The following is a 27392-nucleotide window of genomic DNA, read 5'->3' as shown; positions in this document are numbered from 1 at the left end:
GGAGGCTACTCTGGGAAATTGTCATAGGGTTTACTAAGCTGCTTATGTTGAGAGGATTCCCAAAGATACCACTGAAATGGGTGTACTTTGCAGGAGCAATTGGGGTAGCCTGTAAGACTCCCCTTTTACCAAACTCCCTAAATCTCTGTTCATTTCTTTCAAGGAGGGCTAGGCCAAGGTTCTTCCAGTTCCCAGGATAGTAGATCTTTTATTCTCTGAACAGATTTTTGTACTCCTTTTGGGACTGTGTTAAATAGCAAAGGAGGTAGGCGTACCACTAAACCTGGCCCTCCTAATTAATTGTGATAACTCCTTTTTCTTGTTCTTGCATTCCTGGTCAAACTAGTTATGGTTAACAGGACCAGTTTTCCTTTGTTGTACTGAAGACACTAAAAGAGGTCTCAACAAACCAATAATCTTGAACTTTACGCTGGCCCTCAATTGCCTGCTGTCTCTGTTCTTGCAACCTTGGGCTGCCTAGCAGTGGATTTATTTCCACTCTCATTTGGAGAGACCACTTACGACGCCTATCTCCCTGTAAAAACAAAAAACAAAAACCCACCTCCATTTTAACTTCTCATGCTAGCCCAGGTTGTAATTTACTAGCATTGAGTATTAGTTGTAATGGAAGACGATCACTTTCTGCTCTCAGCCAGAGAAAACGACTGCACCACGTGGGCTAAAGATGGTGAGCCAAGCATATAATCTACTGCACTTGCCCTCTTTGCTGTTAAACCGGTGAAATAACCAGAAGAAAGGTCCAGATAACTACCATTAAGGCAAGCCAGATAGTGCTTAAACATAATAGCATATAAAGCTTCCTTCTCTTTGTTAATACCTTTATCCTGGGAAACACCATCAGAATTAATGCCACCTTCCAGGTCAAGACCTAAGTGGTCCTTCCCCATCCTTGCATTGAAGTCACCTCCCATAATGCAGCTGGGAGTTTGGATAATCGAGAATAAGTCCATCAATCAAGTCCTCTAGCTTGCTCCAAATTTCTCCTAAGGTGCTCCATGAACCTGGAGGAAAGTACACATTCACACAAACCAAAGAACCAACACAACTACTTTGCACTAAAAGCACTTGGAAGAAGCTGCCTAACCACTCACTCGGCAACAACCCATTTATATCAGTAGAAGTAGAAAGGAGGAATGCTACCCTCATTGGAGGATTTCCTAGCTGGTTGCTCCCAGACCTTATAACCCTGCACAAACAATGGGTTTTCCTCCAACAGCCAGGTTTCCTGCAAAAAGATCATATCACAGGACTGGAGATTAAAATCTGAATCTTCAACCTTATTCCTCCACCCTGTAATATTCCATGACACCACTTTGATGTTTGTATCTCTCTCGAGCCTCTCAGGGGTTGGTAGTCTATCCTCCTGGATACAGGGATGCATATCTATTACCTGCCTCCCAGGCCTGAGCTGCATTTTGCCTCAAGGAGTTAGGCCTTACTTCTCTACAACCCTCTACCTGGCTATAGTGAGTTCCCGTGTCCATGGTCATAGTTAGACTATAGGAATTTCTATTCACCCCAGGCCCATTCCTGTAGTGAGTAGTGGGATGTTGCTGCCTGCCCTGCACCACACTCCAGTTTGAATCATCCACGATGCAGCTCATATCAAAAGGGTGTGGTCATTTGATTGGAATGTTAGGAAAAGTCAGACAATTGGGGCCACCTGGTCTCCAACTAGAAGCCCTCCTAAGGCTCTGAAATTGTTTTTGTGACCCCTAGGAAACTGAGTAGAAATATTTTGTCCCCTATTTTCTTTCAAGTTACTTCCATTTGATGAGGGGCTGTGATCCCTAAGGCGGCCTGAACACAGGAAGCTGCCATATACTGAGTCAGACCATTGGCCAATCTAGCTCAGTATTGTCTTCACAGACTGGCAGCAGCTTCTCCAAAGTTGCAGGCAGGAATCTCTCTCAGCCCTTTCTTGGAGATGCTGCCAGGGAGGGAACTGGGAACCTTCTGCTCTTCCCAGAGCAGCCCCATTATCCCCTAAGGGGAATATCTGACAGTGCTCACACTTCTAGTCTCCCATTCATATGCAACTAGGGCAGGCCCTGCTTAGCTAAGGGGACAAGTCATGCTTGCTCCCACAAGACCAGCTCTCCTCTGAGTCTCGGGTATAATTAAATTCTTCTTTATACAGTTTTTGGCCTTTAAACCAATGTCCTCAGACTGAAACTTTAGCACTATTGTGCTCATGAGACCATGTGTGGCTTCGATTTCTAAGATCTCCAACTCTTTCCATACCAGTGTTGGAAGCAATACATCCCAAATCCTGTAGGATGGCCTTTCCCCCTACAAATAAGCCTGCTTTGTCCTTTATTATCCAATTGGGCAAGGTCAGAATGAAAAGTTCTTTGGGATCAGGCTCCCTGGAAGCTCTCAAGGGAGAATGAGTATATTGGTGGACCCTTTGCTCCCTATACTGAGTTGGTCATGAAGTTTAAAAGTGGGCTTTCCAGCCCCAAATATTAGGAGGTTCTAGAGATTTAGCAGAGCCTGTACATCCTCCAAAACATCTACATCTTCCAAAAGGTCAGAGACAAGCACATTAGGGGTGAGCCATATTTTTAGGGCGAGTATTTTGATGCAAAATCAAGAGCCTTCAGGGAGACTCAAAATGTTCTCTGCAGTAACCTTGCCTCTTTTTAAAACCCCATTTCACTCACTCCTGTATATTGTGCCTGCTTGGGTGCCTTTTTTAATAAGACGAAGATTCTTCTCATGAATAATGTGATCCAGCCAATCAGGGATTAGCATGGTGATGTCATGGTACCACATAGTCAATCAGATCTGGCTACATGATGACATCATAGAGCCAAATGAGAGTAAGGGCAAACTTTCCTGCTGTGTCACTGTGGATTGGAGAACATTTTTGTCCCTTTTTGCATTTCCTCGAATTATCACCAAGATGAAGTGGGGCAATGCACATTGACCTTATCATTATAGTTTAATTAATGTGCAAGGCAGATCCATGTGGTTGCCAAAATTTTCTGCAAGTTGATTTTGTATCACTTTTGTTTCACCTTCATTAAGAAGTATCTTGTAAGCACCAAATTTTATTTAATTGTCCCTTCTTGTGCATAGCAATACCATTTTTTAAAAAATGTACGAAGAGGAACTGAATTCTTGGAAGACTTTTGACCTATAAAATTATCACAATCACAATCTATATTTTAAGAAGTCCCTTCAGATTTTACATTTTAATCTGATTATCAGATCCAGCTAGATGGCCAGAAAAAGGGATATGGGGGCTCTTGAAATTTCAGGTGAATGTTTGATGAGTATGGATTATGCTGGAAGGCATTCAACATGGCAGCATTTTCATACTATTTAAATAGGAATTACTGGAGTAACTGGATAGTTAAGTCCAACACCACTACAAGGCAGAATTCTCCATACTTTAGTCCCCATATACCTTAATCCATAACACAGTGAGCAGGAGCAAAGAACACCCTTAAATTACTTTTGGATTGATCTCAAGCCAGTGAGCCAAACCACACGGTACAGAAAAGCTTCCAGAATTACTAGCCAATTTGAAGAAAGAAATTCTTTCCTAAACTCTCCAATCAGAACTCCTCATGGGAAACACTAGAGGAAGCATGTCCAGTCATATCTGTTATTACAATGGCCTCAGAGGCTCCAGAAGTGAGAGTGTAAGAAAAACAGATGCACTATTTTCAGATATGATCGCCACCATCTTGGATATGTTCTGGCATACACAGCACATCGGCAATAATTTCAAGATAGTAAGTCCCCAAAAGACTAGTTGTTTGAGAGAGTTGGCAAGCCATATCAAAGGAAGTCAAAGTCACAAGGAAGCTTCTCGCAAAGATCAGGTTAAATTAATTGGTGGATCTTGGCCCATCACTGCATTAACCTTGTGCACACCTATGCTTGAACTATTTTTTTCATTTTTCAAATGTTAAGCATCCTGAAAAATCCACATTAAAATGTAGAGAGGTGTGTCTTATCTAATCATTGTGTAGGAATACACATAATTTCTAATTGTCAACTTGCTTCTCCTAATAGGCTCCTTTGGCTCAGCCAGAATCACCTACTGCTTCAGCAGGAGAGGATGTTCAGTCTTTGGCTGACTCCATGGACTCTGACAGGGATTCCATCTGTAGTAATTCTAATGGCAATCACGGCAAAAATGGCAAAGAGAAAGAAAAACAAAGGAAGGATAAAGATAAAAACCGGGCGGATTCCGTTGCCAACAAACTTGGGAGTCTCAGTAAAACTCTAGGCATCAAGTTAAAGAAGAATATGGGAGGACTGGGAGGGCTAGTGCATGGCAAAATGAGCAGAGCAAATTCAGGAAATGGGAAAAACGGGGAGATCATTGAAAAAGTGAAAGAGAAAAAGTCGAAGTCGCGGAAAGGAAGCAAAGAGGAATCTGGCCAGTCTGCAAGCACTTCCCCTTCTGAAAAGACAACTCCCTCTCCTACCGAAAAGTCAAACCCCTTGCCCATTGAAAAAATGAACTCTAAATCCCCTTCAGATAAGCAGTCCGACCCATGGAAGTACAGTACTGACGTGAAGCTGAGCCTGAACATTTTGAGAGCAGCTATGCAAGGGGAGCGCAAGTTCATTTTTGCTGGCCTTCTCCTGACCAGCCATAGACATCAGTTCCACGAGGAGATGATTGGCTATTATTTGACCAGTGCCCAAGAGCGCTTCAGTGCAGAACAGGAGCAGAAGAGAAAAGAGGTAGAGAAGAAGACTACTCTCAATGGGACGTCCTGCAAGAAACTGGAGCAAGAGGCATACTCAAAAGAGAAGCTGGAATCATCTCCTCAGGGAAGGGCATCACCAGTCATGCCTCAAAGCCATACAACTCAGCTGGTTTTAAAGTTTAAAGACCGCACTAGTCCCACACCGGGCTCATTTTCTTCACCTAGCAACGGTGCAAAGAAAAGTGGACCCATTCCAGTCTCTGCTCACTATAGCCATACGCCCCCTGTTCAAAGGCAAAGTGTCATCCATTTGCACGATGTCAACTCTAAGCCATCCAGCTTTCAAGATGATACTTACAAGCCAGTGGTCGGCACCTTAAAAACATGTGCCACGTATCCGCAACAGAACCGGTCGTTGTCTTCACAGACTTATAGCCCAGCCCGGACAGCAGGCATCCGTACTGTCAATACAGTGGAGTCCCTATCCTATGCCATGCCTACGGACCACAAGTCACAGACATATACCAACGGTTTTAATACTAGTGACATTAGAGACTGCTTAGAATATGCTGATGAGGAGGCACCTCAGACCTGGTTGAACAATGACAAAAATCGAGGCAGAAGCACAGTTTGCCCGATATATTCTATCCAGCAGAACCGCTGCAAGAAGGAGAATTGCTCCTTTTATGGCCGCCCGGAGACTGAAAACTATTGCTCCTACTGCTATAAGGAGGAGCTAAAACGCAGGGAGCGAGAAAGCAAGGGTCATCGGCATTGAAGATGGTGGAGCTCTTCCCATCAATATTTATTTCCTTCATTTTCTTACTTAACAGGTTCTTGGCAATGGATTAGAGGAGGGAGGCAAAAGGACTTCTGTAAGGGGATCTATGGGGAGAAAGGTCTAGCTTGGTGTTTTGGGGGTGTTGTTTTTTTCTGGCAATGGGAAAAGAAAGGGAGTAATTTACCATAAAGAGTTTATTATTTTCCATGTTGTCAATGTCTTTTCTATGTACAGTGGTAAGCTGAAAGGTTGTTTACTTCTTTGTCAGTGCTGCGTATATGTGTGGTCAAAATTTTACTAATGGTGCCTGAATTTACACTGACATCACTCAGGTAGTAGAAAGATAGGGAAAAAGTCATAATAACTGGAGATGTGGTGTTGTAATAAGATTGTGTCTGTCTCATACTATAGAGCCATCTCACTTTTTTAAAAAATGTAATTTTTCATCTCCTCCTCCTCTTAGAAAAAAAGGGAGGGAGGAAATAGTAACTTTGCATACAATGCATTTTAACATGTTATCATCCTTACCTTGCTATAAACACTTTGTATTGTTTTAGTATTACTGTTTCTCCACAGATACACAAATGAGGATCTGGATTCATGAGCAAGCTATTCTAATGAAACACATTCTTGGGTGTAGGGACACAAGCAAGTTCTAGTTTTCTAGTCCATAGAATTTCCAAGGAAGAAAGAATCAAAATGGCCTATTGCTAAAAGGGAGAAGATATTTATCTTAGTTGTAAAGCAGAGTTCTGGCCATCATGGTTGAAAATAAGCACTTTACAATGTAAAGTGAGGTGGCCCACCCTCCTTGAATGATAGAACTGTGACTATGGTTGTATAGCCCTGTCCCCACCCACATTCATATTCCAAATTACACAGTCCCTCTGCCTTCTCAATCATATCCTTGCCTTGGTGATTTGGGCCACTTTAGGAAGACTGCTTGTGGAAGGCCCAGTCCTTTAGCTTTTGGTTCATAGCCAAATTCTAGCATGCAAGGCTTCCTATGGTTTATGCAGTCCCATGTAGAGTTGTCACACTTGACAGAGAGGGAGAAAACTTGCTACTGTTCTGTTGCATGTGTTAAATTATTTGTGCACACTTAGAAACTACTGATTGGTTGATTAAAAAATTAGCAAGCTATCCTGAAATCTGGCCCTTTCAAATTCAGTAGCGCAAACATAGAGGATGAATCCTGAGTTTCCATTATAGCAGTAATGCCAAGACTCCAACAAAGCCAAGATCCTTATTGTTGGAACTTGGAAACCAGTTTAATTGTGTTGAAACAGATCTAATGTTGTGGAACCATAACTTTCATATCCAGGCTTCAGTTGGCATTAACAGAAACAACCATCTTGCCTTTCCTCCCCTCCCTAGTATTTCTGGGACACTCCTTGCTGTCATTGTAGTTACCAAATAGCCTGCCCCGCTTACTGCTCCAATTCCGTGAATTAGTATGAAATTATATAGGAGGAAGCAGTGCCTGAGGCATCCTGGGCCAAAACCAGGGCCGAGAGCGTAGCTTGGAAACTAAATAAATAAATAACTTGCAGCTTGTTCTAGATAAAAATCAGGTTATAAGTTTTGCTTTCTAAGCCATTTACGGCAATTTCACATGCAGCACATAGCACTCAAGTCTTGAAATTAGTAAAGTGGTTCTCTGTCTTCAGAAAGGGTGAAACTGAAAGTACACACTTGTGTCTAGATGTCTAATAGCAACACCAGATCCAGGAGCCCTCTCAAGCTGTGAATCTTCTGAAGCAGGAGTGTAACCCCTTTAAGCAGAAGTATACATCCCATGTTGAGAGGTCCTCAAGATAGCCCCTGCTGTCAGCATTGCTGTCTTTGGTCTGGTTTGAATCTGTCATGAATTTCGAGCAGTTCTTAATGGAAGACCAACCAACACCTGATGAAGACGTAAAGAAGAAAAATAATTGCTCTCTAACCCTTCAAAGTGGCTGCCTCCTTGCCTCACCACAGCCCTCTTATTAGGAAAGCTCTTCACTAGGAGTGACTCCAACACCCCTACCCTTCCTGTATTTCTAGGTAACTTAAGAAAAGATTAGCTTCTGACCACTCCTCACTTCACGTCTGGTACATGGCTCTGCATTGTGAAGCACAAATTGCTCGTGCCTCTGGTCAGTTGAGCTTTTGTGCAGACGTTCAGATTGCCTCTTGCAGAAGTACAGGGTAGGTGACAAGCAGTTGGATATCCAGGTCGGAGTTCCAGAGGAAGTGAGGAGCAGGTGTTGGCATCTCTAAATAAACTTTCCAAAAGAGTATATATAGATAGGCAAGGCAGGAATCGAGCAAAACATTACTTGACAGCTGTTCATGAATCCAGCTTGTTGTTTGTGTATGTTTGGGGCATTTATAGAATGTGTGGTCTTTCTGAATTAGCCTCCATATTCCCCCAGAGGAACCTGTGTTACCACACCAAAGGGCACACTGGCATAAGTCTTTACAAGGGTGTGCACAAAGGCACTCCTCGTCAGCCAGCACCCTTGCCATTATGGGAAGTTCACACGGGAAAGAGGAGGAGCTGAGAATCAGTTTTGTCGTCTCCTTGGCAGCTTTGCTGTTTGCAGAGAAAAGGGGCACCTTCCTCCCTTCCTTGAGGGGCTCTTCCCTTGCCCATTCTGTGCTTCCAGTTTAGAAGCAAGGCGCAAAGCTCCTGTGGTAGGCAGCTGCGGTGTGGACCAGGACTTCCTTAACCTTTGGTGTGGCTTGTTCCTGAGATGTTCTGATTGTAAACAATACTGCGGATTGACCCCTTTGGTTTGCTGTGGTAATTGCTCGTGTGTTTCTTTTGGCCAAAGAAATGTGTGGTATCCGATGGAGTTTACCTGTGATTGTATTTGTTACAGAGAGAGAAAAATCAGGGATGGCGATAAAAGTTTGTAGGAAAGCAAAGATTAGTAATTGCTAATGCATTAGTGTAGGAATTGTCTCTGATATTCCTATGAATGCTTCTGTAGGGTGAAGTTAGGCTTGGTAACATTGCCAGTAACCATTTCTGTTTTCCCCTTTTGATTCAGAAACATTCTATCTGGTTGAAAAGCTTTTTTTAAAAGCGGGGGGTGGGGGGACACCTTTGTGCTATTTTTTTTTACGTATTGCAATGTAGTATTAAAAAACTTATTTTATAAAGCAGCCCCCATCAAGAGAGTCACTTTTCGCAAACAGAACAATTGCATAGACTGACACTTAATCATTTTGAAATGATGAACAGAACCAAAGGGGCTTGTCCAGATCAGAGAGTACCCCGTGCTGTGATTAGCTGCCTGAGTCAGTACTGCACCTGTGTGGTGCAATAACAACTGCTTCCCTTCATGGCACCAATATTCTAATCTGATCCTTGTTTGATGTCTCAATAATGGAAATACTTGAAGGGGCATCATTCCTGTGTGGTGGAATCTGCCTCCCCCCAACCCTGTAAAAACAAAAGCCCTTGGATGTGGAACAGGGGCAACTTAATTTGGTAGCAGGGCACCTCGGGAGGATTGTAGTTTTGAGTGCCATCCATCACTGAACCTCCGTCTATAGAAGTGAGGGCAAAAAGAGAGCCATGGTGACCACACCTGAATCTAGACCTCGAGTGAAAATCCTTAACCACTTTAGGATTCTGGAAGTCAGTTGCTGAAGCAAGGCTTGAGCTGAAGGCAGGGTCTGACCTGCAGAAAGCACTACTCTGATGACCAGGCAAGGGCAGAAGGCTTTGGGCTCTTAATAATGTATACCAGGTCTGGCCAATCTAGATAATTCAAGCTGCCAGTCAGTTGCAGAAACTGAGGATACCCCTGTTTCTTCTGAAGGGTCCTGAGCGCATGCACATGATCTATGGTAGCTCACTAGTATGGGTCACATCTTTAAACGGGAGTTCCTGATTCAAGCTCCTACAGTCCCTCGCAACACACCCATCTCAGGATGAGCCTTACCCATTCAAATTGCTTTCATCAGTGTCCACTGTTCATTATGTCTTACCACCACAAAATGGAAGCCAAACCAGGCAGTCATCAACTTGCAATAATTTATGGTGTTCCTATGGTTCATCTATTCAGATTATCAAGTGTCTATGCTGAACACAAACAAGGCAAATGACAGTTATGAGTGCTTTGGTCGCCAGTGTGCATTTGGGTCTCTTCTGGTTTTTTCTGAAAGGTAGATGGTCACTTTTGGGCTGAATGGAGCAGCAATAAAAACTACCCAGTTGCCCTTTTCGCCGGAATTTAAATCTTCCTGGGATTTTGCCACTCCTGAAAGATTTTTTTTACGTTCCAGTTCTGAAAGCCAAAACATGTTTTGCCTGAACTCTCTCTCTCCCCCCCCCCCACTCCATATAAGTAATTGCTATCTTATGCAGATCAGCATTTTTATTGCTTGTGCCAGCAATTTGTGGGTTGGTCACTTGGTGGGTGTCAAGTGGATATTGTAGACAATTCAAGTATATTAAGGGCTAAGAGTTTGTGGCAGGTTACTTCTGAGTCAAGAAAGAAGGACTGGGCCAAGACAAAATCTCATTGTGGATAATGGGAATTTGGGGGTTGTGTTGAGTCCCTCTTTCGCAAAATATCGGCACAGTTCACTGGAAGGTTCTCCTACACAAGCTCCATTGAAATGATTGGGGACTTGTGCGTACTATACTATATATACCTGCTCTTATATAGCTCCCTTTCATTTCAGTTGGGCTTGTCAAAGAGAGCTTCTGGTAGGGAGTTGTGCCCTTGTTTAGTGTATTGAAAGTACAAAATATGGAACAGTGGTTGAATGTAATAAGTGTTGCTAACTGTTCTGGGGTAATGTGATGTTTTACAAAATTAAAAAAAATGCTTTATGGTGTGTGTGTGTGTGTGTGTGTGTGTGTGTGTACACACACACACACACACACACACTGCTAATAGGCATGTTGAAATTTGCTTAAATTGTCAAACTGCTAATCCCAAACCTGTTAAAAGAAAATATGCAAAATGTTTTATCTTTCTTCTGTGGAACCAAGGGTCTAAGGGTTATTAAGGAAATGGTACCTAGGCATTCTCACACGTTGTAATAACAATGCATTTAAAAGAAGTATAAAAAGGGCTAATGAATGAATAAAACATGAGACACTTGTGTTTACAGATAAGTTGTGTTGTGTGTTATAGGGTTTTTTTAGCAAGTCTGCAGGAGGTTCTGCAGGTGGCTGTGAGCTACTGCAGGAAAACGCTTGGCCTTTGCAACAGGCTCTCTCTCTCTCTCTCTCTCTCTCTCATTGCCCTGCTGCAAGTCCAAGGCATTGTTCTCCTGAAATCCAAAGAGCATACAAACCTCTTTCTCTAATTCAACATGCATTAATCCTGACGGCAAAACAACCTGTCCGGCTGAAACCAGGGCTGGCCTGATGTGGTATGAGCACAGTAATGCGTCTTTTATGTCCTGCATAGTGTGTGCAATCCCTCCAGCCCTCACTTCTCATTTCCTGCTCTGCACAAATCTTCATTTGGAAATAGGCACATGTTACCCATCCCATGTTAGAAGGTGCCTGGAAAACAAAGGTCTTTCCTGCATAAAAGAGAGAGGTGGAAATATTGGTCAGAAGCTGTGCGGGGAACCTGCCATGTTCGGTCACTCCCTCCCCCCTCGCCTTTGACCTGCTTCTGTTCTTAACTTAATTGGCTCGACAACTGACATCAATCTCTCCTGAAATGTGCTAAATATTAGTTGAAATTTTTACCCCAAGAGAGTGAAGGGCATCATAACATGCATAGAAGAGGCTTAGTCTTTTCTCAGAGGATTTATTAGCCAGGGTGTGTGCTGTGATTCTGTGGAAGTACAGAATGTGGTAATAAGCAGAATTCAACTTCCTGAGAATCCCAGCTTTCATTTGTCCTGTGTCTTTGAAAAAGACAAGTGTCTGACAAGGAAACAATGTTTTGCCCATGGGAGACATCTTGCTCTAATAAATGGCAGTATACCCCTTTTGTCCCCAACCCTGCCCCCATCCCCACCCACCAGTCAAAGAAAATGTAATTTCCAAAAATTATAGAATGTGTGTTAGTATGCAAATTGTATCATGATAGAATTTTATGTTGGAGAATGCACCCTTGTCCTCATACAAAAATGTACATATTCTTGTAAAGGCAGAACCGGAAAGGGGAAAAGTAATTGCTCTGGGGTGACCGCTGGGGATAACGGAGAGCCTCAGGTTAGCCACCCCAATAACAGCTGACCTTGATTGCAAATGACTTTTCTGCTCCGATGAGGGTTCAGTTTTCTGCAATGTTCAACTGTGCTATCTTTATTTGAAGGTATGGCGAACTTGTTAGAGTTCTTGCCGAATCGAGCATGGCATAGAGTTTCAATGACTTCCATAACTTGTTTGCACATTTGCTTTTCTGTGTACATGCATTTTTAAAAGAAAAGAACACTATGTCGTGTGTTTTAAAAATCCCCGAAAGAAAGTTTGTGTGTTCCGTTTGTAGACGTTAAAGGTTGTATTACGTTAAAAAATTTTCAAGCCAAGTTTAAATTATAATATAGAAATTATTTTTCTATTATTTTCAAAATATGCTACAAAGCAATATTTTGCGCCTTTATTATAGAGAAGAGTTGTTGTCATTTTAGTAGGTTGACATGGGAAATGGGATAATACTAACCTTGTAAAGAAAGCTTGGTAACTGGTACATTCTGAATACTTTTTGTTGTATGCCAATGTCTATTGAAGGTAGGAATACATAATAATTTTTACAGAAAAGCTTTATATGGTGGTTTATATATTTTGCTAAAAATACAATTCATCCCCCCTTTTGAATCCTCGATTGAATCCTCTTTTATAGACAGACTGTATCATTAAGACTTCAGGAGGTTTTTAACAAGACTCAGCAAAAAAACAAAAAAACAAAACGGAAAATGAGAAATGCTTTGTCACCATGAACATGGTATTTGGGTCAGTCTAACATAGAATATTCCAGTGCCAATTCCATGACATAGTCTGCTCCGGAAAGCTCAGGTCTATATGACTGACTGACAATACTTTTAAAAATGATCGGATATTGCTATCATTGCCTATAATATAAACAATGGGTTGTATTTAAAAAACGTGTTCCACAAATAGAGGAGGTTCCATTGATGTAACGGGGAAGGGTGATTTTAGCCCCTGAAGCTTTGAAAATCGGCTCATGAAGGCTATTTTAACCTTCAAGAGCAAATGTTCAGGGAGATTCAGAGGGCAGGGAAACTTGGTGAATTACAGCCCCTCTTGTGTGAATGAAACTTCTGGTGTTCATGGAAATTCTTAGGATAAACTCATTTATTCTGTCCCATTATCATCTCTGCTCAAACAGGCTTTATAGGTTCAAGAAGCAATAATAGCCTCTAAAACCTAGCTAGAGACAATGGAAGGATAGAAATAAAATTTGTGCATACCACAGTCAATGGGAATTCTGTCATACCACTTCCAAATCTGTGGTCTACCCAACCTACCCTTAGTAGGGATTCACAAGTTCCCTTTCTTTGTATCATCCTTGTGTTCCATTCAGAACAGATCTTGCATGCATTGTTCACCCGTCACCTTTCATCTGGTAGGCTTGAATGTTGACATTTGCCACATGCATCATGAAGAAGAGATGAAAGATGTGATAGACCCATCAAAAGATAAACTATACACATAGATCTCACTCCAGAATCATTGAAAAAACAAGAGAAGAGAGCTCGTCTTGTGGTAGCAAGCATGACTTGTCCCCTTAAGCAAAGCAGGATCTGCCCTGGCTGCATACGAAAGGGAGACTAGAAGTGTGAGCGCTGTAAGATATTCCCCTCAGGGGCTGGAGTCGCTCTGGGGAGAGCATCTAGGCTACAAGTTCCTTCCCTGGCATCTCCAAGATAGGGCTGAGAGGGCTTCCTGCCTGCAACCTTGGAGAAGCCGCTGCCAGTCTGGGAAGACGATACTGAGCTAGATGGACGTATGGTCTGACTCGGTATATGGCAGCTTCCTATGTTCTTATGTTCCTAAGTCACAGTAATTGGAAGAAAAACATCCATCTTGGTTGCTTTATAAAGCGGTCTAGGATTATTTGTGGCACACAGAAATAAGAGATTCCTCCCGAGTTCTCATTTATAACAAAGCTCTCTTCAGGTAAAGGTAAAGTGTGCCGTCAAGTCGATTTCGACTCCTGGTGCGGTACAATGGATTAATTATCTTGTGCACAAGCCCAGATGTTGTCATTAAAGATTTTTTATTGTAAGAAGCAATGTCAGATACCAATTCAAAGCAGACGCCCACACAAACAATTCAGCCACAAATCTGAATCTCAAGATTTGAATGCTGACATTTCAATTAGTCCAGCTTATTATTGAGACCATTGGTCAGGAGAGAGCAAACAGATATCAGTCAATACTTCAGGATTCCCTAAGGCTGATCTTAAGTTTCTTTCCAAATCTGAATGTAGTGATCCAATTTCTTTTTATCACTACCCTTTGGCTGCTTTTAGGATCCAATGGATGACATTTTGTGTTTATAAAATAATTTTGATTTCATTTGGCCACTCTTATAATCCAACCAATTAATCTGTTCAAATGTGAGCTCCTTGCGACAGGAGTATTAACATTTAAAAAATCCAGCAAGCTGCTCTGAGTCCATGGGATAAAGGAGGATATGAAATGCATGAATGTTATTTCATAGAATCATAGGCTTTTAATGTTTGAAGGGACCTTGGAGATCTTCTAATTCAAGCCCTGCTCAGTACAGGATATTTCTCCAGCATGCCTGATAGGTAATCATCTGTTTGAAAACCTCTAGCAAAGGAGATCTTCGCCATGACCCAAAGCAGGTTGTTCCACTATCAAACAGCTCTTATTAAGGAGTTTCTTAATGCCTAGCCTGAATCTGCTTCCTTCTAATTTCAATGCATTGGTACGAGTTATGCCTTGAAGAGCAACAGAGAACAAGTGTCTCCCTCCTTCTGTGTGACAGCTTTTCAGATATTTAAAGGTGGCCTATGTCACCCTTTAGATTTTTCTCCAGCCTACCATTTCTTCATAGGACTTTGCTTCCAGACTCTAATTCCAAGTGGCAGCCTTGATATTTGGCTTGGGTGTATAATGTGCTTGATGAATTATTTCTCATAGTCTGTAGCTTGAAAATGTGTAGTAGGGCAGGTGAACTCCAAAGGGCTGATGTGCATTTACCTCTGAATCAGTCCTCAAGTGCATAGCAGCAGGTTTCCACGCCCCCATTAAAATGATGCTTGTTTGGTGATTGTGTCACTTTCCTATACATTTCAGTAGTCTTCTCATTGTCTGGTTAATTATATATTGCTCTTCAGTCCCTGTAATTGTGTGTTGTTTCAGTTGAATTTGTTTTGAAAGCTGCAAATCTTTTATGGCTGCCAGGGTGGCTGGAACCTTCGATGAAAGGGAAGGAGGCTGGAAAGGTGATAATTAGGTCGATGATTTAGAATTTGTGGCAACAAGGAGTTTAGTGGAGGCAGCGTTGTCGATACCAAAAGCCACTGTCTCCTCAGGCAAGGTGACCCCTACACTAGACCAGACTCATAACATGTCATTTTAGTTAGTCCTCTGTTTAGTTGACTACTTCATTTGGTTATCTTACTTCATTGCTAAGATTAATTTAAGAGTGTGTGTTTTGGGGTGGAGGTGGTTACGGTTTTATTAACATCTTTTAGGAGCAAAATAAACATCTTCATGTGGAGTATTAAGGGTGCCTGTGTTCATTTTTTCATGATCATAAAAAGAGATGAGTAGCCAAATGTCTTAATCCCATTCACTTTAATGAAATTGCTTCTCTGGAAATCATTGAGGGTGTCTGCACTTGTCCAGTTCTCAAAGTATATCTTTGTGTCAGACTTTGTTTCTGTTGACAGTTGTATTTTTTATTTTTTTTACAAGATTTAACTCTTTGGAAGCCTATGATCTTGGTGGTGCTTATCCCTCCCATAAAGATGTGTGAATCTTAGAAGATGTGGGTTATAATGGACCGGTATAATCCACATTATAATATAGAACATGTTCATACTCTAAGGTTCCCAAAATCCATTTACTGATTTTTGTGAAGCAATCAGCTCCATAGCCTCCAGGTTAGTAAGCCTCTCCATGGCATCAGAGCAGCTAAACCAAAGGCAAAGAGAGGTGCTGTGACATTCCTTGTCAGTACAAGATCATTGTGGTGTTAAAGCAGATCAGCCAAAAGTAGGAAGAATGATTGAACTTCCACCTAATTTGACATCTGAAATGTGCTTGTGCCTCCTCAGGCCACATGTCTGAGGTATGTCAGGGGAAGCCACAGGAGTTATTTTAATAAAACTAACAAAATGTCCCAGGATTGTGTCGCACATTCTTAGCCAAAAGTTATCAAATGAGAAAGTGCAAGAGTAGAGATCCAGGAGGAGATTAGGAGAGTCAGGAGGTCAGAGGAGTTAGCATGCCTTTCTCTACATTGTGTAGATGTCTGTTGCATCCTCTTATACCTAGGAAAACAAATACTTAATTCAACTTATTTTGCTGCCTTGTTAATAAATGAGGTATGCTGTCTGCATAGGAACATAGGAAGCTGCCATATACTGAGTCAGACCATAGGTCCATCTCGCTCAGTATTGTCTACACAGACTGGCAGTGGCTTCACCAAGGTTGCAGGCAGGAGTCTCTCTCAGCCCTTTCTTGGAGATGCTGCCAGGGAGGGAACTTGGAACCCAGAAGCTCTTCCCAGAGCGGCTCCATCCCCTAAGGGGAATATCTTCCAGTGCTCACACTTCTAGTCTCCCTTTCGTATGCAACCAGGGTGGATCCTGCTTAGCTTAAGAGGACAAGTCATGCTTGCTGCCACAAGACCAGCTCTCTTCCCAAAATGGAATTCTCACCCTTTAGCTTGGATTTGGTTTTTCTTGCCACCTCCCTGCCCCCCCTCCCCTCCCGGCAATGATTCTTCATGACAAATTCCTATTAATGCTAGTGTGGAAATTTCAGCACCAAAGCTGGCTTATGAAAATTAATAAGTAGAGGACAGGTGATATTCTTCATAACCTAATGAACTCAGGATGGTGTTAAATTTACGTAGGTGTGTACAGAATTTGTGCAGAAATGTCTAGCATGAAGAGAAATTATCTATTATCTGGATTTTGCAAATGCCAAATATAAGCTTGTTGTACAAAAATAATTGCAAGATATTCCTCTAGAACAAGAATTGATCTGGTATGCAGAATCTTGGTTGATTATTTGCACCCTAAGTGTAAGCGGATTGCATCTGGGCAAAATGCATAAGATTTATGGGAGCAAAACTTGTGCCTGAGGGTTTCTGCATTTCATTACGTCTGAGTGAATGTCATTTCATTCAAAGCAGTTCGCTTGGTTCTCCTTGCACCCTGATCCTATTCCCTTGCACTCTGATCCTATGCTTGTGGTAGAATGAATGACCTAGCAAGGCTGGTAGACCTTGTCTCATACATTTGTCGTCTGCAACAGGTTCTAAAATCAGACCTGTCAAAACTTATCTTTTATAAATGGTTGTCCATCTATAGACAAAAGTTGGGAGCCCAAGAGCTGATTAGACAAGACCAAGGGCTTGGGTATGCTTAGTGGGATTTTTTTCCTTTTGAATGGCAGATCCATCATTCTATATCATATACTGCTTTTAGAGGATTTTAGAATTCCTCTTAGAGGTTTACTGTGCAAGGGAGGAACTGATTATTGAGAAAAGCGAGTCTAAAGCATATTTGGGCATATGGACAAGTTCCCATGCAGTTGGTTGGATCCAGTCCAGTATGTTAGTCGCTTAAGCTACCCCTTACATATTTAAATTGTTACAAAGAAACAAGAACATGGAATAATATCAACAGGTAATGAATGTTTCTTTGCTTGTGGGATATGTGTCCTTTACATTTTTTTCTGTGTAGAATCTTCCTTCTGATTAATAGAAAATTGTGTTATTGTTTTTAATACACTCCATTCCTTGACCAAGATGATGTGTAAGAGCCATTTTTAGCAGTTGGATTGTTATATTATAAAGTCTGAAAGCACTAAATCAATTTTTGCAATAGTTATTAAATCTGGCTTTTGTTTCAGAAAACTTCCAGTTATGACTGTCACTCTTTTTATAGAACTGTAATTAATTTCTTTCTTTTATGAAAGAATGATACAAGTTACTGATAGTTCTGTAATCTGTGATTGGCTTCTCTTGTTTGAAACAGAGGGAAGCTCTGAAACCTATCCAATAAAATTAACTTATTTGTAAAATATCCATTTGTCTGAATTTTTGAACAATACTTTTTTCTTGTGTAGTGCAATTCATGTTATCTTTTTTTCTAGAGTGCTCAACTTAGAATTTGTAGTTAATTGATCAATTAATCAGTGACATGTAAACTGCATATTACAGCACAGATACCTCTGAGATTTTGAAGAAAGTATTGGAGTATAGTTTAACTGGAGGCCTTCAGCCAATGTCTTGGGTGGGAGACATGCAGAGGCGTAATGATAGGGGGGCAGGGGGGGCACGTGCCCCGGGCACCATCTTTGCGGGTCATGTGGGGGGCGCCGCCATGACCCCCGCCGATCCCCCCCCTTTTTTTAAATTTACAATAAAAATTTCTCCGGCTCAGCAGCAGCAGTCAAGGGAGCGCGTTGGTGCCCCCTCCCCCATGAGCGGTCCCTTCCGCGCCCGTTCACTGCCAACATTCTTTGACTCGCCTCGTACCCATTTATCTCACTGCCTCCTCCCGCTACCCAGTAGGAGACAACCATTTACATTTCAATCCCCCCCAAAGGTTTCACTCTCTCCTCTCCTCCCCCACCCATTTATTTATTTATAGGTTTAAATAATGCGTGTGCTGATGTCACGCGGGCGTAGTTTGATGAAGGCAGGATGGAATCAAGCCAGTCAGTGGGCGTAATAGTAACCGCCTTTAAACATTTTCATCCAGGGTTCTTCCCCCCTCCCCTCACTTTCTACTATCATCCCAAATGCTAACCATCCCCCCGCCGGCTTCTGCCTTCTTCTTTTTGCACATGCGCTTCAAGTGCACCCCCTCCCCTTTCTTTCAGAGACCGAGTGAGAACCGTTGCACGTGACAGAGAGAGCGCGGGTGCGCGCGAGCCGCCGAGTGAGACTCAACAGTTCTTCAGTTAAGGAGGTGTGTTGTTGGCTTCGAGGCAGCGGGCGGGCGCGCACGAATGAGGCGCTGCTGCTGTGTGCGGGGACCGAGGCGGCGCCTGTGGAGCCTTTTTGGCTGTACAAACAGCATCAGCATTGTGTCCCTGCCTGGAGGAAACCGAGGCATAGAAGCCAAGGAGGAGCAGGAGAAGGGAAGCGTGCGCAGGGTGGGTGGGCGAGCGAGCGCTTATCTCTTTTTGAGGACTAGCTTGCCTTAGTGTATCTGCAGAGGGGCATATTTACCCCCCCCCTTAAGCCCTTGACTGCTGACAACTAGGCACTTTTAACGCATACACACGCATCCCTCCTTTTTGGTGGGGTGGATTATCCTCCCCCTAGTCCCCATACACACACTCTTTTAACAATTGTAGTGAAATATTTTGAGGAAACGATAAGCGCAGTCCTCCTCTCTACAGTTCTGATTTTTTTTTTTTAAACTCCATCCATCATAAAAAGCCCCCAGGATGGGCTGGGCTGCACCCTGAGCGCAGAGGACAAGACGGTGGTGGAAAGGAGTAAGATGAACGACAGAAACCTGAGGGAGGATGGTGAGAAACCGTGTATGTTGGGGGCGCGGCGGGGGGTGCAATTTCAGTGCTTGCCCCAGGCGCCGTTTTCCCTAGTTACGCCTCTGTAGACATGTCTCTTGCATACACACTGCAACAATAAGCTGTCTCAGAAAGCTAGAACAGGTACAGAAAAGGTCAGCTGAAATGATCAGAGGGGTGGATTCATGGTTTGTCATTGAAAATCGCATTTGCTACCAGAGAATCTACACTCAGAACACCTCAGAAACAACAAAAACCAGTACCCCATGGGTTAGCAACCCATGGGGGTGGTTGGCACCCTCTGTACACTACACCACCACTCGCTCTGGGCCACCTCAACACCCCCCAAGTGCAGTTATGGGGCTGCTGAAACCTCCACTCTTCCCTATGGAGAAAAAAAAATCACTTAAAAATCAGCCCATTGCCCAATTCCTTTGAAATAATTCTGGTAGCTTCCTTGCCCCCCTTTGGCACTACCACCCACCACACTCCATTCTAGGCCACCCCTTTCCCCCCGATGTTAAGTGATACATTTGTTGGAATCCTCATTATTCCCTATGGGGGATTCAAAAATACTTCAAAAATTCACCAAGTATCGGAGAAGTGTCTGATTGCCTTGGGGTTTGGTGGGTGGTAGGCACCCCTGGGTGCCTACCACCCACCCCACCTTTGTGCCCCTAAGTGCTCCACAATAGGGAATAATGGGCTGGTTCAAGTCCCATTATACCCTATGAGAAAAATAATTAAAAATATTTCAAAAATTCATTAAAAAATCATAGGAGCGTCCGATTGCTTCGCGTTTGGGTGGTAGTTGGCACCCATGGGTGCTTCACAATAGGGACTTATGGGCTGGTTCAAGTCCCATTATACCCTATGAGAAAAAAAATAAAAGAAAATTTCAAAAAATCGTATGAGTGTCTGATTGCTTTGGGGGTTGGGTGGTAGGCATCCATGGGTGCTAACTACCACCCCGCCCACTTTGGGAGATTCAAACCAGTTCTAACTGGTTCGAACCAGTTGAAATAGAACCCACCCCCCAGTTTGGTTCAAATTCGAACCTGCAGCTCGATCCTAATGGCTGGTTTGGTTTGAATTAGAACCATTGAACTGAACCAGTTCAAATTCGAACCAGTTTGCACATCCCTCTCTGCAGATAGGTCTTAGAGAGCCGGTTTCTTTATCCATGGTATAAAAATAGGCTAAAAATAGGCTATTCTTGGGTTTGTGGCCGGAAATGACCTGGAAATGACTTCCAATATCATTTCTGCACTGTCAAATGATATCACTATCATTTGACAGTGCAGAGCCATTATGTGGTGGTTCTTTTTTAAAAATCCCACTATTTGGGGGGGGGCTGGAAATTGGAGTTATTTGGATTTTTAGGGGTTATTACTGGAGAACAAGGTAGAGTGCTTTATTTCCCTTATTTATGTAGGAACCTATCCCTTAGATTCCCATAAGGGGAAGGTTTCCATATCTGCGCCCATAGGCGAGAACAGAACCCCTGCGAATTATGAGGGCCACCTGGACTGCATTTCATCAAAGTTCTCAAAGCAGTTTAAATAGTAAAAAAAAGAATGGAATGGGTGTAATATTTTGCTGTATATTTATTATTTTTATTTTATTTTATTTTATTTTATTTTATTTTATTTTATTAATACAGGTGTCAGTTGTGACGCAGCCATACCATGAATCAAAGCCAGCCATCTTGGGTGGCAGCTGTTGAATACCATGAGTAGGTTACGATTGTCCTGTACATGTCTCTGACTCCATTCAGTGAGGCTTGTGCTGGAGAGATGGGGCCCAGTGAGGAGGATGACCTTCTTGTGTGACTCTGCAGTTGCGGGAGGGAGCAATGTGGGGAAAGAGCTGGAAGTGTGTCATGCAGCTGGGACCAGGATCGGCACTTGTGAAAATGATCAGGGCTTTGAGGTCTAGGGATCTGGCCCAGGGCAGACCCCCCCACCACAAGACTCTTAAGACTGTTTCTGTTCACTTGGAAATATTTGTTCTTTCTTTTTTTCTTTTTTAGCAGCAGCTGTAAGTCACTCTAGGAGGAAATCTTTGCTTGGGTGGAGTTTCCATCAGAGAAGGGAGGGGAACTGCTTCTGGTTAACAGTCTCTTTGTGACTCTGGGAACCGGGACTTGGTGTGTCAAAACCGCACATTTCTGCTTTTGCTCCCTCACAGCTTAAATGTGGCTGTGAGCTAAAAACAAAATTCAAAGAGATAGAAAAATTATATGGATACGTTTTGATGGCTAGCAGGAAATTGCTTGATTTTTCCGGCTTTGCGCTAAGCTGCTTCACCGTCTCTGTCTGTCTAGTGTTTGAGAGCTGGCTCATGAGTTGTCTCTTTGTCACACTCCAGTGTACCCAAGGGACAGAATCCAACCCTGGGCTACGCAGATAAGAGAGAGGGTCTCTCTCTTTTCTTGGCTTCTATTTGTTTTAAATTATATTTTGTGTTTTACATTTTTCGGTCACCCTTTCTTCAAAGAACTCAGTACTGTGTCTGGTCCACCTTTTATCCTCATAAAAACCCTGGCCCAAGTTCATCCAGCAAGCTTTATATTGCATAGCATGGGTTCTCGACCTTGGGTCCCCAGATTTATGGGACTGCAACTCCCATCATCCTCAGCCACAAGCTAATGAGACCTGTAGTCCAACAACGTCTGGGGACCCAAGGTGGAGAACTTGTGCTATATAGAATAAAGTCAGTCAGCTGAAATGGACTTTTATTTTATTTATTTATTTATTTATTTATTTATTTATTTATTTTTGCATTTTTATACCGCCTTTCGTTAAAATAAAGCCCCAAGGTCCTTTTGGGGGAAATGCAAAACTTGCTCCTCCTAAGAAATGAGGCTCACTGCAGGGGGGGGCACAGCTAGCCCCCTCAGCACGGTGTCTTGAAGTGCACACTTATTTGCTTTCTTCTGTGTAAGTGAACAGCAGTCATTTGTAGATATTGTGGTGGGAACAAAACATTCTTCCCACCCCTGCTACTCTGAATGGCTTTGCTGCCGTTGAGTCTGAAGCACCCTTTGGAAGGAAACAGCTACCAAAGTCAGCTCCCACATTAGGGTGGCAAAGCACTGGAAATAATTTCACACACACCTTTCTTCTCATTTTCAGCATTGGGTTCCAGGTTTGGGAAACAAGGCCATGTACCCTTGAAATATTGCCTCCCACACACAAGTGCCCAGAGTTCTGTCTGGCCACCACAACAGAGCATGATGTGAAGGAGAGTGAGTACTACCTATTAGGGGTGTGCATGAAACGGATTATGCGTTCCGTTCCGTACCACCAAGGAGAAGGCCCTGCCTTGGTTACTCCTCCACTGCACTTCAAACTGAGAGAGAGCCCGAAGCAGGGCCTCTTGAAGACGATCTTCAAGAACATTTAGGTTCCTGTGAGGGAAGGTGGTCCTTCAGGTACCATGGACTTGGGTCGTGTAGGGCTTTAAATCTTAAAACCAAGGATGCAGCTGTTTCAAAAACTGGTGTTAATCTACAGAATTCTACTTCAACTCTGAAACTCTGCATGGATTCCTGCTAAAGTTGACCCTCACTTGCTAACAATCCGGCTGTAGGGACAGGGATTCTACCCAAAAGATCTCACTACTAGGCATGTGCACTCCTATTTTGAATGAATGGAACAAGGAGAGCTGGTCTTGTGGTAGCAAGCATGCCTTGTCCCCTTAACTAAGCAGGGTCCACCCTGGTTGTATACGAAAGGGAGACTAGAAGTGTGAGCACGGTAAGATATTCCCCTCTGGGGATGCAGCCACTCTGGGAAGAGCAGAAGGTTTCAAGTCCCCTCCCTGGCAGCATCTCCGAGATAGAGCAGAGAGAGATTGCTGCCTGCAACCTTGGAGAAGCCGCTGCCAGTCTGTGAAGACAATACTGAGCTAGATAGACCCATGGTCTGACTCAGTATATGGCAGCTTCCTATGTTCCTACGGTACAAATGGGCCCATTCTAATTTGGTTCCATTTGTCCATAAATACAGTTGCCTCCTTGTCATGCTTATTTTAATTACCTATATGTCTCAGGATGGGTTTTTAAAAGTGTGTGTGTGTGTGTGTGTGTGTGTGTGTGTGTGTGTGTGTGTGTGTTGCTGCCATGAAAAATCTGCTGTGTCCTGGGGCATGCGTGTGATTCAAATGGCCGTCACAAGAGGCTGGCTGTACTGAGGAGCTTCTGTGAGGAGCTGTGGTTACAAGTAAGAAAGAGAGAGAGACTCTTTATTTTGCAAATAATAAGAATAAGACTGAAACAAAACAATGAATAAAAGAAAACAAATGAAAATGAAAGCATTTTAGAACAAAAACCAAACGTTGCTTCCTTGCTTAGTACTTTGGGCTGGACTTTCCTGCCACGATGGGGAGCAACATCCCACCCACAGCCTGGCCACAGCCAGCCCCCTACAAAATGCTTTGCATCGTCAACAGAAAAGAGCAGCTAGAGCAGTGCCTGCTTTCAAGACAGCGAGTGCTTTTGTAACATGAGTTAATTGGTTGTAGAGCGTGCCTCGGTGGGTTGTCTTTGGTGCATGGAATATTCCCCTGAGGTGGTGTGTGCTGGGTGGTTGTTAAAGTGGTGCCAGAAGAACTTCTCATTCACAGTAGATCAATGGGCCAGGAATTCACATCAGGCCTACGGTCAGATGACCCGCTTTGATTGCTGACTGCAAAGGAAACCTCCCTCTCTACAAAGAGCTCCCTTGTTTGGGGAGTGTCTGTTTATTTTTTTCCCCATTTAAGATTGCTTTCCTCGTACAAATCTGCAGCGTCGAGGTGAGGCCAATATTCCTCTCTTGAACTGTTTCTGGTTTGTCTAATGTGGGGCAAAGCAGAGGCCGGTCTGAGTTTTTTCAGGTGACACACCAAAGGGATTTGTGGGGCTGGGTTCTGTTGCCTGGCTTGGGATCCACCCTGTGGCAGAGGAAATTGGTGTTTTCAGTGGGAGTGATGGGCTGCCTTCTCTGATGGATGATGAAAGCGTACATTTGAGCTAAAGAACGGATAATGGGCTGAATGTATTTCTGGTTACAAGCAGCTTTTACAAGCAGAGATTTTGCAGGCTCATCGACCCTCATGCTTTTTACGCAGCCTTTTAATGCTGACTTTCCCACAGAGCAGGAGCAGGGGAATGATAAATGTACAGCAGCACAACTAAGCACAACTAGGGGCCGGCAGATAGGAGGCCTCCAATCTCCCCCAGTGCTCTGCTTTTCCACCGGGGCTGGCAAAGGGGTTCTCTAACTCCTGGCTCAATCCTAGGCATGATGACTCAGAAGTAAGGCCCCCTGAGTTTGATGGGACCTGCTCCTTCCTAAGTGAATAGTCATCAAGCGGAGGATCCTGTCGTTCGCATGGCAGTCTTGGTCACCATGCTTCAGCTTCACGATCCACCACAAGCTCTCTGGACGTGTGTTCGGTGGTTACACAGAAGGTGCATCAGGTCATCTGACTCATCTGCCAGAGGCAGCTGCCATAAGCAGGAGCCTTTTTATTTTTTATTTTTATTTTTTGCAGTGGCCCCCAGGTCCTAAGCGTCAATGCCAGGGCTTGTTCAGCAGGGTTACATACGAAGCTGCTGTATGCCGAGTCAGACCATTGGTCCATCTAGCTCAGTATTGTCTTCACAGACTGGCAGCAGCGGCTTCTCCAACGTTGCAGGCAGGAATCTCTCTCAGCCCTATCTTGGAGATGCTGCCAGGGAGAGAACTTGGAACCTTCTGCTCTTCCCAGAGCAGCCCCATCCCCTGTGGGGAATCTCTTCCATTGCTCACACTTCTAGTCTCCCATCCATATGCAGCCAGGGCAGACCCTACTTAGTTAAGGGGACAAGTCAAACCTGCTACCACAAGACCAGCTCTCCTTTCTTGTGCATGCAGTTCCGTAATCCTTCCTTGTCCCTTATCCCAGCTAATCAAGGGTCCTACTTGGTTGGGTCAAATATTCTGCTGGACTACGAAATTTGGAGGTGTGTTATGTTTTATGTCCTGTGTTTCATTCCATTTGCAAACCTTGTTTATGACTGCCGGTGGATGTTTTCCGTTTGTCTCAAAGTACGCAGATGACTCAGTGATGCTTGCTGAGCTTCCTGTGGAATTGAGAAACTTCCCTCAGATGGCGGTTTCCTTGACTCATCATCAAGTGTGCTTGGTCCTCCCATCAACCAGTTAGAAAGGAGAAGGAGAAGCTTCACAGACTGAAGACGTGAAACTTGGTACTAGCTCCTGTGCACAGACCCCTTGAATCCACTCCCACCTCTGGTTGATGTATACATTCAGTCATAGCAGCAGACACGACTATCCCGTGCACAATCGGTCTTTCTCCCTTTGAGGGAGCTTTGGGAAATCCCCTCCTACTCCTGCAGGGCTGGGAAAGCAGACGGCTTTCACATACATTGGAGAAGGGGCTTCCTCACCAGTCCTCGGATGGCTGCTTGCATTCAGGGCTGGCCTGGTAGATTTCATAGGGCTCCTGCTTCCAGCAAGCCAAGGTTAGAAAGAACAAAAAGGTCTCAAGTTCCTTTTGTTTGTTTTTATTAGACTTATATACCGCCTCACCCAGATGGCTCTATATGGTTTACAAATATAAACACATAAATATAAATTTATATTTACAAATATAATTTTTTATTAAAAAAACCAAATAAATAGTTGTGCCCGTTTTCAGACAAAAATGCATTCAGCGGAGAACAAGAGGCAACACTGAAGGGGGAATCTCCAGCTCCCCTCTCTCACCTGAAAGTTGCATCTCTTTGGGGGAAAGCTTTGCCCATCAACTCTGCCTCAGCAACTGCCAGCAGTCAGCCTGAGGAGAGGCACCTCCTGCTTCCACCTACAAATCCCAGGATGCATAGCTCAACGATGATGATATACAAATAGAGCAGCATTGATTATAGTTTAATTTGCATAATATTTTTTCATAATTTTATTTTGCATAATAGGGTGGAGAGCTGGTCTTGTGGTAGCAAGCATGGATTGTCCCCTTTGCTAAGCAGGGTCTGCCCTGGTTTGCATTGGAATTGGAGACTACGTCTGCGAGCTCTGGAAGATATTCCCCTCAGGGGATGGAGCCGCTCTGGGAAGAGCGCCTGCATGCAGAAGGTTCCAAGTTTCCTCCCTGGCAGCATCTCCAAGATAGGGCTGAGAGACACTCCTGCCTGCAACCTTGGAGAAGCCGCTGCAGTCTGTGAAGACAATACTGAGCTAGATAGACCAATGCTCTGACATGGTATAATGCAACTTCCTATGTTATGTTTCTGGTCACAAGGAAGGACCAGAAGCAAGATACAGGACACTGGAACATCGGATAACTGGAGGTCATCCTTAGGAACATAGGAAGCTGCCATACTGAGTCAGACCCTTGGCCCATCTAGCTCAGTATTGTCTCTACACAGACTGGCAGCAGCTTCTCCAAGGTTGCAGGCAGGAGTCGCTCTCAGCCTTATCTTGGAGATGCTGCCAGGGAGGGAACTTCCCTGTGATCTTCCTTGTGATCTAGATCAGGGATTCTCAACGTTGGGTCTCCAGATATTATTGGACTTCAACTCCCATAATCCCCACCCCCAGTGGCCTTTGGTTGGGGATTATGGGAGTTGAAGTCCAATAACATCTGAGGACCAAACTTTGAGAATCCCTGATCTAGATGATCTTCTAGAGCGGCTCTATCCCCTGAGGGGAATCTCTTCCAGTGCTCACACATCAAGTCTCCCATTCAAATGCAACCAGGGTGGACCCTGCTTAGCTAAGGGGACAAGTCATGCTTGCTACCACCAGACCAGCTCACCTCTCCTTCTGTGGCCCAGTATCAATGTCTTTCATGATTTGATTTTTGGAACATGTGTGACCCTTTCCATAGTTACTACTTCAGATTTGTGATGTGAGCATGATATGATTTTCTATCATGGAATGTCTTCCAAGCTTTCCAAGCTTCTGTTTTTGCACTCGAAGGCCCAGCCAGAAGCACAGGAAGGGTTTTGAGAAAAGGCTTAATGTGAGAAAGACGCCAGAGGAGTGCCTGGCCAATGGTGGCCGTTGTTGGCTGAATGAACCAGTGAGAAGCTAACACATTCTAAGAACCAGTCTGCGGATGCTGAAACTACAGCCATCTGGTCATAGCCCTAGAGAAGGCACCCATAGAACCTTCTCCCACTGAATGTACCCTTTTCAAAGGCGACAAGTTTGGTTTTGACACACTTTTTAAAAAAAATG

The 27392-nt window shown here is 43.6% G+C and overlaps 1 protein-coding gene across 4 annotated transcripts in view; it reads left to right on the top strand.

Moving 5' to 3' along the window:
- Window positions 1-17704, top strand: part of OTUD7A (OTU deubiquitinase 7A) — a 151387-nt gene extending 133683 nt beyond the window's left edge. For all 4 annotated transcript variants that reach the window (XM_053272691.1, XM_053272690.1, XM_053272689.1 and 1 more), the window contains exon 13: window positions 4051-17704. In XM_053272691.1, the coding sequence (XP_053128666.1) occupies window positions 4051-5475 (1425 nt within the window). In that variant the 3' untranslated portion in view covers window positions 5476-17704. The remainder of the gene's footprint in view (window positions 1-4050) is intronic.
- The last annotated feature ends 9688 nt before the right edge of the window (window positions 17705-27392 follow it).

This window comes from Hemicordylus capensis, chromosome 10 (assembly GCF_027244095.1).
Source record: "Hemicordylus capensis ecotype Gifberg chromosome 10, rHemCap1.1.pri, whole genome shotgun sequence".
NCBI classification, from domain to species: domain Eukaryota; kingdom Metazoa; phylum Chordata; class Lepidosauria; order Squamata; family Cordylidae; genus Hemicordylus; species Hemicordylus capensis.
Note: the sequence above shows the minus strand (reverse complement) of the source record. Positions and strands in the feature narration are given on the sequence as shown.